Here is a 16,831-nt window from a genome sequence, read left to right on the forward strand (position 1 = left end):
TGTGTACCTGTGGAGTGTGTGTTGTGCGATTGTGTGTTGTTGTGTTGTGTTGTACTTGTGGAGTGTGTGTTTTGTGTTGTGTTGTGTGTGTTGTGTGTGTGTTGTTGTGTACCTGCAGACAGCCCGACAGCACACTGGAGCCCAGACTCTTGTAGAGAGCAGAGATTGGGCTCAGGTCTTGGATCAGGTCCTTCAGGTCAGAGGTCATCTTCAGAGACTCGTGTTTCTCCAGAACCCGGTCCAGAAGTGGACCGGCTCCAAACCGGACCATCAGAACCCCGAAGTCTTTATCCAGAGACGCCAACCGGAACAAGAGCGCCACCGCCGCCTGGCACACCTGCACCAGAACCAGAACAGGGTTAGGCCCAGACGCAGACCGGACCACAGGAGAGCAAGGACTAAACCAGGACTAAACCAGGACTAAAGCAGGACTAGATCAGGTCTATTCCGGGTCTATTCCGGGTCTATTCCTGGTCTATCCCGGGTCTGACCTTGAGGTCGGGCAGGTGCAGGCCCAGGGCGTTCACACTCGGCTCGACGGCGCGATGCCACGGAAACTCCTCGTCAAAACCGTCCAAGAGTTTCCCCAGAATCCTGCAAGGAAACAACCAATCAGAGAAGAGAACGGAGACATGGGCCAATAAGAGCGCTCGGGGGGCGGACTCACCTCAGCAGGGACAGCGTCGCTGTTTTGTCTGTTTTCTGCGTCTCCATCAAACTCACGACGTCCAATAAAACGTCAGCGTCTTGAGTCACCTGACCATAGGGAGCGGAGTCACAGGAGGGGGCGGAGTCACATAAGGGGGCAGAGTCGCGGGGAGGGGCAGAGTCACAGGAGGTGGCAGAGTCACAGGAGGGGGCAGAGTCACAGGAGGGGGCGGAGTCACAGGAAGGGGAGGAGTCACATGAGGGGAGAGTCACAGAGGGGAGGAGTCACAAGAGGGGAGGAGTCACAAGAGGGGAGGAGTCACAAGAGGGGGAGGAGTCACAAGAGGAGGGAGAGTTACAGGAGGGGGAGGAGTTACAGGAGGGGGAAGAGTTACAGGAGGGGGAGGAGTCACAGGAGGGGGAGGAGTTACAGGAGGGGGAGGAGTTACAGGAGGGGGAGGAGCAGACACTGACCTGTCGGAGCAGCAGGGCGCCCTCTTGTGGTTGGGCGTCACACAGAACCTTCTCCAGAGTCTGGATCACCTCCTTTGACGCTCCGGGCTCCTTCAGACCCGACAGCAGAGTCCGGACCTGGGACTCAGGCAGGTCCAAGTCCTGGTCTGAGAGAGGGATTGGGGTCAGACCTGAACCGGACCGGGATCCCGACCGGTCTAGAGGACTCACCTGAGGAGAGCGTTCTGAGCACGCTCAGTGCGAGCGCCGGGTGCACGCAGTCGGACACGCACTGCTTCAGCACCGGGCTCAGGTCGCTCGCCTCCAGCGCCACCTTCAGCTCTGAGTGAGACAGGAGCCACGACAGGACCAGGAGCCCCGCCCGGATCTGCTCCAGGCCGGACCCGTCCTCCGACGAGGTCCCCTCCCGGGCCTCTTCTGCGAGCTCCTCCGGGCCCCGGACCTCCCTCGACGTCGACCTAACTGGCTGCGGGCCGCTCCTCGTCTCCTCCGGCGCCGAGCGCGTCCCGTTCAGCTCGCGCACCAGGTTCAGGCCGCAGCGCCCCGACTCCAGGTTCCACCGCGCCTCGTCCAGACGGGACGACACGGGCTCCAGGGCCCGCCCCTCCCGCTCCTCGCTTGAATCACGGGTCCGATCCGGGTCCTCGGTCCGGACCTCCTCGGGTCCATCCCCGCGTCTCTGCCGCCGCAGCAGGAGGCGGAGCGCGGCAGGCACCGCCCCCAGGAGCCCGCTGGAGCCGGGGGGCGTGGCCGAGCTGATGCTGGCGAACACCTCCCGCACCACCTGCCCCTCGGCCACAGGGGGCGCCCCGCCCGCACCTGTCACCAGCTGCAGCACCTGCACACGGCAGGAGAACGAGAGAACGACAGGGTGAGAGAGTGTCGTGTGTCGTGTGTTGTGTGTTGTGTGTCGTGTGTCGTGTGTTGTGTGTCGTGTGTCTGTGGGCGTCTGACCTCCAGCGCCCCCTGCTGGACTCTGGCGCTCTCGTGGGCGTGGCTCATGGCGGCGAGGAGGGCACAGACTCCGCCCCCGGTGCAGAACGCCACCCTCCAATCGAACTTGACAAAGAGACGGCGAAGAAACCGAAGACAAGACCAGACCAAGACCTCGGACTCAGACCCCAGCAGGTCCACCACCAGCTTCAGGACCCGAGACCTGGTGGTGGACTCTGTGAAGGTCTTGTCTCGCTCTGGAGAGTCCTTCTCCAGAGTCCGGATCATGAGGACCACGGCCGCGAGCTGGAGACCCAGAGTAGAATAAGAAGAACCAGAACCTCCTCCAGAACTTCCTCCAGAAGCCTGGGTCTCCTGCTCCGCCTGAAGAACCGTCACCATCTCAGACAAACGCTCCAGGACGGACCTCTTCTCCTGCACACGCTCGGAGAACACTGCGGACAGGACAGGGGAACATCAGGGTAAGTTCCTCTGGGTTCCTCTGGTCTGTTGGACTCACCAGAGATGGTTTGTTCCAGGTCTGGGGGTAAGTCCTCAGAAGATGGCTCGGTCTGGACCTGGACCTCGGTATGGGCCTCGGTCTGGACCTCGGTCTGGGTCTTTGAGGGCATCTCGGTCTTGGGTTTTTTTGAGGCTGACTCCACAGACGCATCAGGAGAACAAAGATCTGAGCAGGAACCTGAAACACCACGAACAGGAACAGAGGTCAGACCAGAACCCGAAGAACCACAAGAACATCAGGGGACTAAACCAGGACTAAACCAGGACTAAACCAGGACTAAACCAGGACTAAACCAGGACTGAACCAGGACTGAACCAGAACTAAACCAGGACTAAACCAGGACTGAACCAGAACTATACCAGGACTGAACCAGAACTATACCAGGACTGAACCAGGACTAATCTTGGACTAATCTTGAACACAAACACACACACATATACAAATACACACACACTCACAGACACAGATACACACAGACACACACACACACACAAATACACAAAAACACATATATAAACACATGAACACACTTACACACACATACAAATATACACACACATATACATATAAACACACACACACATACATACATATATACACATATATAAACACACACACACACACATACATATATACACATATATAGACACACACAAACACACACGTATATAAGTAAACGTTGTGTTACCTGTGCGCGTGCGTTCTGACTCCGCCCCTCGCAGTTTCACGGCGCAGTTTGCTCGCTCAAGTTCTTTCAGACTCGACGGCGACAGATTCTGTTCCAGGAAGTGCAGGACCTGCGTCGCCACGGAGACGGGCACGCTCAGACCGATCAGAGCGCCGTCGTCCAGCTCCGCCTCCTGAGGACGGGAGAGAGCGGCGGTGGGTCGAGGGGGCGGGTCTTAGAGGTCAGAGGTCGCCTGCGTACTCACCTGTAGCGCCCTCTGCAGGACGCTCCGCACCTGCTCCTGATGCCCCGCCTCCAGACGCCTCACGAAGAACAGCAGCTCCCACCACTCACCTGTGCTAAGCTCCGCCCCCTTCTGCTCGCCCGCGCTCAGGTACGGGCAGGTGTAGAGCGAGGGGCGGAGCAACAGGGGCTCTGACGGCGCCGACAAAAACACGACAACAAGAACGTCACGACAACACACACTTCAGAGAGACAGAGAGTGTGTGTGCGTGTCTGTGTGTGCGTGTGTATATGTGTGCGTCTCACCTGTGCGCACGTGTGTGTATATGTGTGCGTCTCACCTGTGTGTGCGTGTGTGTGTCTATATGTGTGCGTCTCACCTGTGTGTGCGTGTGTGTGTGTGTGCGTGTCTGTTGTGTCTGTGTGTGTGTCTCTGTGTGTGTGTTTGTGCACTGTGTATGTGTATGTGTGCGCGTCTCACCTGTGTGTCTGTGTGTGTGTGCCTCACCTGTGTGTGTGTGTGTGTGTGTGCCTCACCTGTGTGTGTGTGTGTGTGTGTGCGTACTCGTGTCTGTGTGTGTGTGTGTGTCACCTGTGTGTGTGCGTACATGGGTGTCTGTGTGTGTGTGTTTGTGTGTGTCACCTGTGGGCAGCCCCTGGTCCAGTCGGGTCTCTCTGGGCTCTGGTCTGGACTCGGTGGTTCCGGTCGGGTTCTTGGTCTGGTCTGGGGTTTTTGTGGAGGAGCCAACGAGGTCCAACATGTGCCAATGTACCCAGTACGTCCGACCCAACGAGTCCCAGTGAACCTGACGCACAAAACACACACACAACACACACACAGTGAACCTGACGCACAAAACACACACAACACACACACAACACAGTGAACCTGACGCACAAAACACACACACACAACACAGTGAACCTGACGCACAAAACACACACACAACACACACAACACACACACACACACACAGTGAACCTGACGCACAAAACACACACAACACAGTGAACCTGACGCACAAAACACACACACAACACACACAACACACACAACACAGTGAACCTGACGCACAAAACACACACAAATACACACAACACACACAACACAGTGAACCTGACGCACAAAAACACACACAACACACACACACAGTGAACCTGACGCACAAAACACACACACAACACAGTGAACCTGACGCACAAAACACACACACACAACACACACAACACAGTGAACCTGACGCACAAAACACACACACAACACACACACACAGTGAACCTGACGCACAAAACACACACACAACACACACAACACAGTGAACCTGACGCACAAAACACACACACAACACACACAACGCAGTGAACCTGACGCACAAAACACACACACAACACACACAACACAGTGAACCTGACGCACAAAACACACACACAACACACACACACACACAGTGAACCTGACGCACAAAAACACACACAACACACACACAGTGAACCTGACGCACAAAACACACACAACACACACACAGTGAACCTGACGCACAAAAACACACACAACGCAGTGAACCTGACGCAAAAAAACACACACAACACACAACACAGTGAACCTGACGCACAAAACACACACACAAACACACACAACACAGTGAACCTGACGCACAAAACACACACAAACACACACACAGTGAACCTGACGCACAACACACACACAACACACACAACACAGTGAACCTGACGCACAAAACACACACACAAATACACACAACGCACAGTGAACCTGATGCACAAAAACACACAACACACACACACAGTGAACCTGACGCACAAAACACACACAACACACACAACACAGTGAACCTGACGCACAAAACACACACAACACACAGTGAACCTGACGCACAAAACACACACACAAATACACACAACGCAGTGAACCTGACGCACAAAACACACACAACACACACACACACACACAGTGAACCTGACGCACAAAACACACACAACACACACACACAGTGAACCTGACGCACAAAACACACACACAACACACACAACGCAGTGAACCTGACGCACAAACACACACAACACACACACAGTGAACCTGATGCACAAAACACACACAACGCACAGTGAACCTGATGCACACAAAACACACACAACACACACACACAGTGAACCTGACGCAAAAACACACACACAACACACACAACACACAGTGAACCTGACGCACAAAACACACACACAACACACACACAACGCAGTGAACCTGACGCACAAAACACACACACAACATACACAGTGAACCTGATGCACAAAACACACACACACAACGCAGTGAACCTGACGCACAAAAACACACACACAACACACACAACACAGTGAACCTGACGCACAAAACACACACAAACACACACACACAGTGAACCTGATGCACAAAACACACACACAACACACACAAACGCAGTGAACCTGACGCACAAAACACACACACACACACACACAGTGAACCTGACACAAAACACACACACACACGCAGTGAACCTGACGCACAAAACACACACACAACACACACACAGTGAACCTGACGCACAAAACACACACAACACACACACAACGCAGTGAACCTGACGCACAAAACACACACACAACACACACACAGTGAACCTGATGCACAAAACACACACAACACACACAGTGAACCTGACGCACAAAACACACACAACACACACACACACAGTGAACCTGACGCACAAAACACACACACAACACACACAACACACAGTTAACCTGACGCACAAAACACACACACAAATACACACAACGCAGTGAACCTGACGCACAAAACACACACAACACAGTGAACCTGACACAAAACCACACACACAGTGAACCTGACACAAAAACACACACACACACACACAACGCAGTGAACCTGACACACAAAACACACACACACAACACACACAACGCAGTGAACCTGACGCACAAAAACACACACACAACGCAGTGAACCTGACACACAAAACACACACAACACACACAACGCAGTGAACCTGACGCACAAAACACACACACACACACACATGAACCTGACGCACAAACACACACAACACACACACAGTGAACCTGACGCACAAAAACACACACACACACACACAGTGAACCTGACGCACAAAACACACACAACACGCACAACACAGTGAACCTGATGCACAAAACACACACACACAGTGAACCTGACGCACAAAACACACACACACAACACACACAACACAGTTAACCTGACGCACAAAAACACACACACAAATACACACAACGCAGTGAACCTGACGCACAAAACACACACACAGTGAACCTGACGCACAAAAACACAACACACAGTGAACCTGATGCACAAAACACACACACACACAGTGAACCTGACGCACAAAACACACACAACACACACACAGTGAACCTGACGCACAACACACACACACAACACAGTGAACCTGACGCACAAAACACACACACACACACACACAGTGAACCTGACGCACAAAACACACACACAACACACACAATGCACAAAAACAAAGAGACACGCATCACCTGTGTGGGGGTGGGCTCACCTGGTTGGGGGGGGGGGGGGCAGGGGCGGGCTCACCTGTACGGGGGGGAGCCGTTGTTGCTGGTCCTGAACTCGCCCTGGTCTCCGGTGTGGACCTCCTCGTAGTCCTGGTTCATCCGGACTCTGGTCCCAGGTTGGAGCGTCTGCTGCAGGTACGACTCGTACTCAGACCGAGACCCGAAGTCCTGAGCCGACCTGAGCCACAGAGACCGAGTCAGGACTACAGCGGGATCTCAACCAGTTTAACAAGGACCAAGGACTACAGCGGGATCTCAACCAGTTTAACAGGACCAAGGACTACAGCGGGATCTCAACCAGTTTAACAAGGACCAAGGACTACAGCGGGATCTCAACCAGTTTAACAAGGACCAAGGACTACACCGGGATCTCAACCAGTTTAACAAGGACCAAGGACTACAGTGGGATCTCAACCAGCACAGTGGATTTAAACCGGTTTTGGTCTACAGGAGGATCTAACCTGGTTCTGGGGTGGATCTAAACCGGCTCTGGGGTCTCACCTGAACTCCTTCTGGGGCGGGGCAGTGCTGCGCTGTGATTGGCCGATGCTTTGGCTTCGTTCTGATTGGCTGTTGGGTTTGAAGATGGACTTCCTGGTTTTCTGAGGTTCTGTCTGGACCAAAGTCCGGTCCCAGCCCAAGACCCGGACCAGCTCTGAGACCAGCGCCGCCGTCGCCATGGCAACCTCAAACTCCCGCCGCAGCCAGGAGGCGGGGTCGGCGTCCGTCGGGGGGGCGGAGTCGACTAGCGACGTCACACGAAGATAACGCTTCACCAACGAGAACAAGGCTTTACCTGGAATCTGCACGAGGAACAGAACGAGAACGATTTCAGCAGAATCTAGAACATTCTTAACCTTTTGGACACTGAGGCCTGATTTTTCCACCGCACAGTGGCCCCGGGGCCCAATAAAAAAAATAAAATAAAATCAAAATAAATTAAATATTAACAGCGCACAGGATTTGAAGAGTTCCAGTTAAAGAAAACCTCAGACAGAGGTGCGGTCTGGTGTGTTGGTGTTGGCGTTGGCGTGCTCACCTGTGGCAGCGGGGTGTGTGTTGGCGTGTTGGCGTTGGCGCACTCACCTGTGGCAGTGCCGTGTGTGTGTTGGTGTGTGTGTTGGCGTGTGTTGGTGTGTGTTGGCGTTGTCGTGTTGGCGTGGGCGTTGGCGTGTGTGTGTTGGCATGTGGGCGTGTGTTGCGTGTGTGTGTTGGCGTGGGCGTTGGCGTGTTGGCGTGTGTGTGTTGTGTGTGTTGGCGTGGGCGTTGCCGTTGTCGTGTTGGCGTGGGCGTGTGTGTGTTGGTGTGTGTTGGCGTTGTCGTGTTGGTGTGGGCGTGGGCGTTGGTGTGTTGGCGCGTTGGCGTGGGCGTGTGTGGCGTTGGCGTGTGTGTTGGCGTTGGCGTGTGTGTTGGCGTTGGCGGTGTGTTTGGCGTTGGCGTGTGTGTTGGCGTTGGCGTGTGTGTGTTGGTGTGTGTGGCGTTGGCGTGTTGGCGTGGCGTGTGTGTGTTGGCGTGTGTGTGTGTGTGTGTGTTGGCGTGTGGTGTGTGTTGGCGTGGGTGTTGGCGTGGGCGTGTGTGTTGGCGTGTGTGGCGTGTGTGTGTTGGGCGTGTTGGCTGGCGTGTGTTGTGTTGTGTTGGCGTTGGCGTGTGTGTGTTGGCGTTGTCGTGTTGGTGTGTGTTGGCGTTGGCGTGTGGGCGTGTGTGTGTGTTGGCGTGTGTGTGTTGGTGTGTGTGTGGCGTTGTCGTGTTGGCGTGGGCGTGGCGTGTTGGCGTGGGCGTTGTGCGTGGGCGTGTCGTGTGTGCGTGGCGTTGTCGTGTTGGCGTGGGCGTTGGTGTGTTGGCGCGTTGGCGTTGGCGCACTCACCTGTGGCAGCGGCGTGTGGTCGCAGCTGTCCTGTTCTTCAGACGAGGTGGTTTCGGCAAAAAGCTCCAGAAGCGTCAGACGATTTTCAAAGTCCAACTCCAGATCTCTGTGAGTCAGAGCCAACAGAACCGAGGCCCGGCTCCCTGAAACACAAACAGAACCAGAACCACCGTCAGAACCAGAACCAGAACCACCATCAGAACCAGAGACACAAACAGAACCAGGACCAGAACCACCGTCAGAACCAGGACCAGTGTCAGAACCAGAGACACAAACAGAACCAGGACCAGAACCACCGTCAGAACCAGAACCAGTGTCAGAACCAGAGACACAAACAGAACCAGGACCAGAACCACCGTCAGAACCAGGACCAGAACCACCGTCAGAACCAGGACCAGTGTCAGAACCAGAGACAGAAGTGAACCTGAAGCGAGCGCAGGTCAGAAGTGACTCTTCTGAAATGAATCTTTTTTCCCTCACGTGCCAAAGCCCCAGAGGAGGAATAATGTGAGAAAAATAACACAATTAAACATTTGAAGTAGAAAAAGGGTCAGAAGTATGAACTTTAAATTAAATTAAATAAGCTTCATTTAAAGAAATAAATGTAACTCATTTATCTCATTTTTCCCGACGTCATCGTGAACATCGACAACTGACAAGTAACAAAACATCTCCCAAACCTGGACTAAAGCAGGACCACAGAGACAGGTGAGACAGGTGAGACAGGTGAGACAGGTGAGACGGGTGTGAGACAGCTGTGACAGGTGAGACGGGTGAGACAGGTGAGACAGGTGAGACGGGTGAGACGGGTGAGACGGGTGAGACGGGTGAGACAGGGGTGACAGGTGAGACGGGTGAGACGGGTGCGACAAGGGTGACAGGTGAGACAGGTCAGACAGGTGAGACGGGTGAGACAGGGTGACAGGTGCGACAGGTGAGACAGGTGAGACGGGTGAGACAGGGGTGACAGGTGTGACGGGTGAGACAGGTGAGACAAGGGTGACAGGTGAGACAGGTGAGACAGGTGAGACAGGTGAGACAGGTGAGACAGGTGACAGGTGCGACAGGTGAGACAGGTGAGACAGGTGAGACGGGTGAGACAGGGTGACAGGTGTGACGGGTGAGACGGGTGAGACAAGGGTGACAGGTGAGACAGGTCAGACAGGTGAGACGGGTGAGACAGCTGTGACAGGTGCGACAGGTGAGACGGGTGAGACAGGGGTGACAGGTGTGACGGGTGAGACAAGGGTGACAGGTGCGACGGGTGAGACGGGTGCGACGGGTGAGACAGGTGCGACAAGGGTGACAGGTGAGACAAGGGTGACAGGTGAGACAGGTGAGACAAGTGTGACAGGTGAGACGGGTGAGACAGGTGAGACAAGGGTGACAGGTGAGACAGGTGAGACGGGTGCGACAAGGGTGACAGGTGAGACAAGGGTGACAGGTGAGACAGGTGAGACAAGGGTGACAGGTGAGACAGGTGAGACAGGTGAGACAAGGGTGACAGGTGAGACAGGTGAGACGGGTGAGACAAGGGTGACAGGTGTGACAAGTGAGACAGGTGTGACAGGTGTGACGGGTGCAACAGGTGCGACAGGCGTTTCACCTGCGTCGTGGGAGGCCATCGCTCTGAGGATCTGCCCGGCGCTGCGTCTCGTGCCCCTGTCGCCATCACAGAGCAGCTCCAGGATCAGGTCCAGGGCACCTGTCTCTCTGAAGACAGGTGCGAGCGCGGCAATGGCGGCGTACGAGCTCAGCACCGACACCGTGTGGCCGAGCGTGGCGCTGCGGGGAGGACGCATCTGTCTGTGAGCGCGACAAACCAGAGAACGAACATCTGCCTGAAGCTCCAACAACTCCCGCTGGTCCTGCGCCTGACAGGGACAGACAGGGACAGACAGGGACAGACAGGGACAGGGACAGGGACAGGGACAGGGGCAGGGACAGGGGCAGGGACAGGGGCAGAGACAGGGGCAGACAGGGACAGGGGCAGAGACAGGGGCAGACAGGGACAGGGACAGAGACAGGGGGGAGGTTAGAGAGACAAGTAGAAGCTCAATATAAACTTTCTTCACATCGTCTGAAGTGTCACTGGAGGTTTGAGGAAAATCTGGGTAATGTGTTGAGAACACAACACACACTTATACACACACTTATACGCACACTTATACGCACACTTACTTATACGCACACTTATACGCACACTTATTACGCACACTTATACGCACACTTACACACACTTATACACACACTTACACACACTTATACACACACTTATACACACACACACACTTTACACACACTTTTACACACACTTTTACACACACTTTTACACACACTTACACATACACACATTTACACACTTACACACGCGCACACACTTGTACACACACACACACACACACCCGTACACACACACACACGCTGAAGCGGACGTTCCAGCTCCTGCGAAACTTCAGACGGTGGAAAAGTTCGGGTGCGTTTCTATCTCGTCTGTGATTGGCTCACCTCTGCGTTGCCCCGCCCCTCCTCCTCTGTGATTGGTCGGGGGCCGAGGTCGGGGCAGGTGTATCGTGCGTCTTCTTCGCTCATCCACATCAGGACGCTGTTCTCCGAGGCCCCGCCCTCCGAGTCGCCGTCGTCCGTGGAGATGAGACGCCAGCGAATCAGGAGCTCGGACTGCCCCCCCACCGTGCGCCGACAGCGAATCAGCTCCGACGGACACGCCCTCCGACCGGCGAACTGCACGACCAGAGCGCCCGACATCTGCGGAGAACACCAGAACTTTAATAGAACATCTGGGGAGAACATGAGAACTTTAATAGAACATCTGCGGAGAACACGAGAACTTTAATAGAACATCTGCGGAGAACACCAGAACTTTAATAGAACATCTGCGGAGAACACCAGAACTTTAATAGAACATCTGGGAGAACATGAGAACTTTAATAGAACATCTGCGGAGAACACCAGAACTTTAATAGAACATCTGGGAGAACATGAGAACTTTAATAGAACATCTGCGGAGAACACGAGAACTTTAATAGAACATCTGCGGAGAACACCAGAACTTTAATAGAACATCTGGGGAGAACATGAGAACTTTAATACAACATCTACGAAGAACAACAGAACTTTAATAGAACATCTGGGGAGAACACGAGAACTTTAATAGAACATCTGCGGAGAACACGAGAACTTTAATAGAACATCTGCGGAGAACATCGAGAACTTTAATACAACATCTACGAAGAACAACAGAACTTTAATAGAACATCTGGGGAGAACACGAGAACTTTAATAGAACATCTACGAAAAACACCAGAACTTTAATAGAACATCTGGGGAGAACACGAGAACTTTAATAGAACATCTGCGGAGAACACGAGAACTTTAATAGAACATCTGCGGAGAACACGAGAACTTTTATAGAACATCTGGGGAGAACATGAGAACTTTAATAGAACATCTGCGGAGAACACGAGAACTTTAATACAACATTTACGGAGAACATCGAGAACTTTAATACAACATCTACGAAGAACAACAGAACTTTAATAGAATATCTACGGAAAACATCAAGAAGTTTAACAGAACATCTACGAAGAACATCGAGAAGTTTAACAGAACATCTACGGAGAACATCGAGAAGTTTAATATAACATTTACGAAGAACATCGAGAACTTTAATACTAAATCTGCAGAGAACACGAGAAGTTTACTGGAACATGTGCAGTGAACACGAGAACTTTAATAGAACGTCTGCAGGGAACACGGAGAACTTTTTGTATGGACTGTGCTGTACAAATATACAACCCGAAACAATCCGAGACAAGACAACACGAGACAACATGAGATAACCCGGGACAAACCGAGACACGTGACACAACCACGTGACACACGCGCTTTCACTTTTGTTTCAGCTTTGACACGTCCTCACAAAAACTCAAGCGGAACCGGGACTAAACCCGGACTAAACCCGGACTAAACCCGGACTAAACCCGGACTAAACCCGGACTAAACCAGGACTGGACCAGGACTGGACCAGGACTGGACCAGGACTGGACCAGGACTGGACTGAAGCACTTGAATGACTTTGTGTTCGGATTGTGTTGTACAAATAAACTTGTTTTGCCAAAACACAAACAGAACCAAAACAAGGACGGACCTGGACTAAGTGACACTAAACCGGACCGGACCATAGAGAATAAACTGAACCGGGACTGGACCAGGACCGTCTCAGCTCGGTTCATTTCGGGGCAGACCCGGAGCAGACCCGGGGCAGACCTGGAGCAGACCCGGAGCAGACCCGGGGCTCGGTGGGTCAGCGGGGCTCGGTGCGGGGCTGTCCCGGGGGTGAGCCCCTGTGGGCGGTGTGAGAGCGCGGCTCACCTCGGCGTTCGGCCTCAGTCCCGGCTCGGTCCCGGTTCTGTTCCGGTTCGGCCCGGTTCTGTCCCGGTTCGGCCCGGTGCTGGTGCCGTGGGGAGTCTGTGCTGTGGGCCTCGTGGTGGTCGTGTAGTTTTTTGTAGTTTTCAGAAGGTTTTTGTAGTTTTTAATAGTTTTCCTTTCGGCGCAGTTTCCTGGTGTCTCGCGCTGTAGGCTGTGTAGCGGAAGTGATGTCAGCGCACTTCCTGTCTGTGTTTAGTGCCGCGGCGCCCCCTGCCGCCGGACACGTGACACCGCGCGAGGAGGGGATTCCATGGAATCAGAAAGTTAAAGCCTCACTACAGAACATTCTGTAGAAAGACTTAGACGTTTAATGCCACACTGTGGGATATTATAGGCAAAGGAACAGTATCTCCATGGAAACAATTAGGAGGCCAAATAAGAGTCAGGTTTGTGGAGAGGCGAGCTCACAGTCACGTGTTTGAGTGAAATAAACGTCACATGTTTTTATTCAGTTTGTTTTTGGATAAAACGTTCCACACTGTGACTTTAACCTGAACCTGTCTGATCCAGATCTGGACTTTAAACACGACTCTGAGCGTGACTCAGGGTTTTTACTCCGAAATCGATCGAACTCTGAGCCGAGTCACAACAAGTAACTCCTAACTCCTCTCTCCTCTCTCCTAACTCCTCTCTCCTCTCTAACTCCTGTCTCCTACCTCCTGTCTCCTAACTCCTGTCTCCTACCTCCTGTCTCCTAACTCCTATCTCCTACCTCCTGTCTCCTAACTTCTGTCTCCTACCTCCTAACTCCTGTCTCCTACCTCCTGTCTCCTAGCTCCTGCCTCCTACCTCCTGTCTCCTAACTCCTGTCTCCTACCTCCTGTCTCCTAACTCCTGTCTCCTACCTCCTGTCTCCTAACTCCTCTCTCCTAACACCTGTCTCCTACCTCCTAACTCCTGTCTCCTAACTCCTGTTTCCTACCTCCTGTCTCCTACCTCCTGCCTCCTACCTCCTGTCTCCTAACTCCTGTCTCTCACCTCCTAACTCCTGTCTCGTACCTCCTGTCTCCTAACTTCTGTCTCCTAACTTCTAACTCCTCTGTCCTACCTCCTAACTCCTGTCTCCTAACTCCTAACTCCTGTGTCCTATCTTCTAACTCCTATCTCCTCCCTCCTCTTCACTTAGCCCCTCCCTCCTCCTCACTTAGCCCCTCCCTCGTCTTTAAAAGGTCCGGTTCTGGATCTGGTCTCAGTTCTTCTGTTGATTAAAGTTTGAAGATGAAAACTCAGATCGTCCTGATTCTACTTCTGCTGCCGCTGTGCTCAGGTCAGAACTAAACCAGGACTAAACCAGGACTGGACTAAGAACCAGGACTAAACCAGGACTAAACCAGGACTAAACCAGGACTTAACCAGGTCTAAACCAGGACTAACCAGGACTGAAACCAGGACTAAACCAGGTCTAACCAGGACTGAACCAGGACTGAAACCAGGACTAAACCAGGACTGGACCAGGACTGAACCAGGACTAAACCAGGACTAACCAGGAAACCAGGACTAAACCAGGACTGAACCAGGACTAAACCAGGACTAAACCAGGACTAAACCAGGTCTAAACCAGGTCTAAACCAGGACTAAACCAGGACTAAACCAGGACTGAACCAGGTCTATTTGTACAGGGCAGAACTACATTGAGTGCTATGGTCAAGATTTTTTGTCGGTCAACAACCTGCTCCTGCAGTGCTCCGGCCCCAAACCCCAGGCCTGTTACACACGAGGTACTACTGTCCGGTTCTGTCTGGTTCTGTTCTGACGTTCTGTGTGGTTCTGTTTGGTTCTATGTGCTTCTGTGTGGTTCTGTTTGGTTCTGGTTGGTTCTGTGTGGTTCTGTTTGGTTCTATGTGCTTCTGTGTGGTTCTGTTTGGTTCTGGTTGGTTCTGTGTGGTTCTGTTTGGTTCTGGTTGGTTCTGTGTGGTTCTGGTTGGTTCTGTGTGGTTCTGTTTGGTTCTGGTTCTGTTGGTTCTGATGTTCTTGTGGTTCTGTGTGGTTCTGGTTGGTTCTGATGTTCTTGTGGTTCTGGTTCTGATGTTCTTGTGGGTTCTGTTCCTCAGACTCGGGGGAGAAGGGCTGCACGGAGCTGAAGAACTGCCTCAGGCCCGGATGGACCTGCTGCAAAACCAACCGCTGCAACCAATGAGAGAAGAGGAGGGGTTTAAACTGACCAATGAGAGGAGAGGAGGGGTTTAAACTGACCAATGAGAGAGAAATAGAGTTTCAGCCACTCAGAAGAGTTTTGTGTAATCATTAAATAAAAGTGTCAAACCTGTGTGTGTTGTGTCTTCATGTGTGTGTTGTGTGTTTTCATGTGTGTGTTGTGTGTTTTCATGTGTGTGTTGTGTGTTTTCATGTGTGTGTTGTGTTTTCATCTGTGTGTTGTGTGTTTTCATCTGTGTGTTGTGTGTTTTCATGTGTGTGTTGTGTGTTTTCATGTGTGTGTTGTGTTTTCATCTGTGTGTTGTGTGTTTTCATCTGTGTGTTGTGTGTTTTCATGTGTGTGTTGTGTGTTAAATGGTGAATTTTGTATTTGAGGCTCCTACATTCCCATGGCTCCTGCGACACCTAACTCCACCCACAGACACACATCTAACACCTGACCCCGCCCACAGACACACCTCAAACACCTGACTCCGCCCACAAACACACATCAAACACCTGACTCCGCCCACAGACACACCTCAAACACCTGACTCCGCCCACAGAGACACTTCAAACACCTGACTCCGCCCACAGAGACACTTCAAACAGAGACGCTAAACTGGGCGGGGCCAGAGAAAGGGGTGGGGTCACATGAGTCACTGAAATAAACTCATCTGTTTGGATGGGTTTGTTTAGGCTTAACTCAAGGGGGCGGAGCCAGAACTACGCACACAGTGATGTCACAAAGTGAATTCTGTGTTTAGTTCCACTTGAATCATGAGAAAGACTCAGCCCTGGATCCGGTTCTGGACTTAGTCTGGATTCTGTCTGGACGTAGTCTGGACTTAGTCTGGACTTAGTCTGGTCTCAGTCTGGACTTAGTCTGGACCCAGTCTGGACTCAGTTTGGACTCAGTCTGATCTCAGTCTGGACTCAGTCTGACCTCAGTCTGGTCTCAGTCTGCACTCAGTCTGGACTTAGTCTGGACTCAGTCTGGACTTAGTCTGGACTCAGTAAAGGTTTGACGGCTTTGTCAGTTAATGATGTGGATCTATAATTGTTCCCTGGTCACAGATCAGGTCAGACCACAGACTCTGTGTTTATATGTGTATGTATATATTTGTATGTTTATATGTGTATGCATATATGTGTATGTATATATGTGTATATGTGCATGTTTATATGTGTATGTGTATGTATATATGTGCATGTTTATATGTGTATGTGTATGTTTATATGTGTATGTTTGTATGTGTGTATATACAGATAT

The 16,831-nt window shown here is 52.3% G+C and overlaps 2 protein-coding genes across 4 annotated transcripts in view; one reads left to right on the top strand and one right to left on the bottom strand.

Annotated features, from left to right (window-relative positions):
• LOC110166509 (cullin-9) overlaps positions 1–13,595 on the bottom strand; it is a 29,086-nt gene extending 15,491 nt beyond the window's left edge. For 2 of the 3 annotated variants that reach the window (XM_055162736.1, XM_055162737.1), the window contains exons 1-11: positions 7,132–7,267; positions 4,132–4,294; positions 3,511–3,680; positions 3,267–3,438; positions 2,576–2,755; positions 2,077–2,510; positions 1,333–1,960; positions 1,123–1,268; positions 668–756; positions 492–594; positions 113–337 (exon numbers count right to left, since the gene is read on the bottom strand). In XM_055162736.1, the coding sequence (XP_055018711.1) occupies positions 113–337; positions 492–594; positions 668–756; positions 1,123–1,268; positions 1,333–1,960; positions 2,077–2,510; positions 2,576–2,755; positions 3,267–3,438; positions 3,511–3,680; positions 4,132–4,249 (2,265 nt within the window). In that variant the 5' untranslated portion in view covers positions 4,250–4,294; positions 7,132–7,267. Of the gene's footprint in view, positions 1–112; positions 338–491; positions 595–667; positions 757–1,122; positions 1,269–1,332; positions 1,961–2,076; positions 2,511–2,575; positions 2,756–3,266; positions 3,439–3,510; positions 3,681–4,131; positions 4,300–7,131; positions 7,291–7,613; positions 7,916–8,976; positions 9,120–10,582; positions 10,851–11,484; positions 11,743–13,368 lie in introns of those variants that run through there. The other variant, XM_055162738.1, reaches the window with a different exon arrangement.
• Positions 13,596–14,575: 980 nt separating this feature from the next.
• Positions 14,576–15,691, top strand: wu:fj16a03 (uncharacterized protein LOC335475 homolog). The gene is made up of 3 exons (XM_055162755.1): positions 14,576–14,692; positions 15,045–15,143; positions 15,477–15,691. Exons 1-3 carry the CDS (start codon positions 14,644–14,646, stop codon positions 15,560–15,562), a joined length of 234 nt encoding a protein of 77 aa, XP_055018730.1. The 5' UTR covers positions 14,576–14,643; the 3' UTR covers positions 15,563–15,691.
• Positions 15,692–16,831: the final 1,140 nt, after the last annotated feature.

This window comes from Boleophthalmus pectinirostris, unplaced genomic scaffold (genome assembly GCF_026225935.1).
Source record: "Boleophthalmus pectinirostris isolate CB_2022bp ecotype Guang Dong unplaced genomic scaffold, ASM2622593v1 HiC_scaffold_5, whole genome shotgun sequence".
NCBI classification, from domain to species: Eukaryota; Metazoa; Chordata; class Actinopteri; order Gobiiformes; family Gobiidae; genus Boleophthalmus; species Boleophthalmus pectinirostris.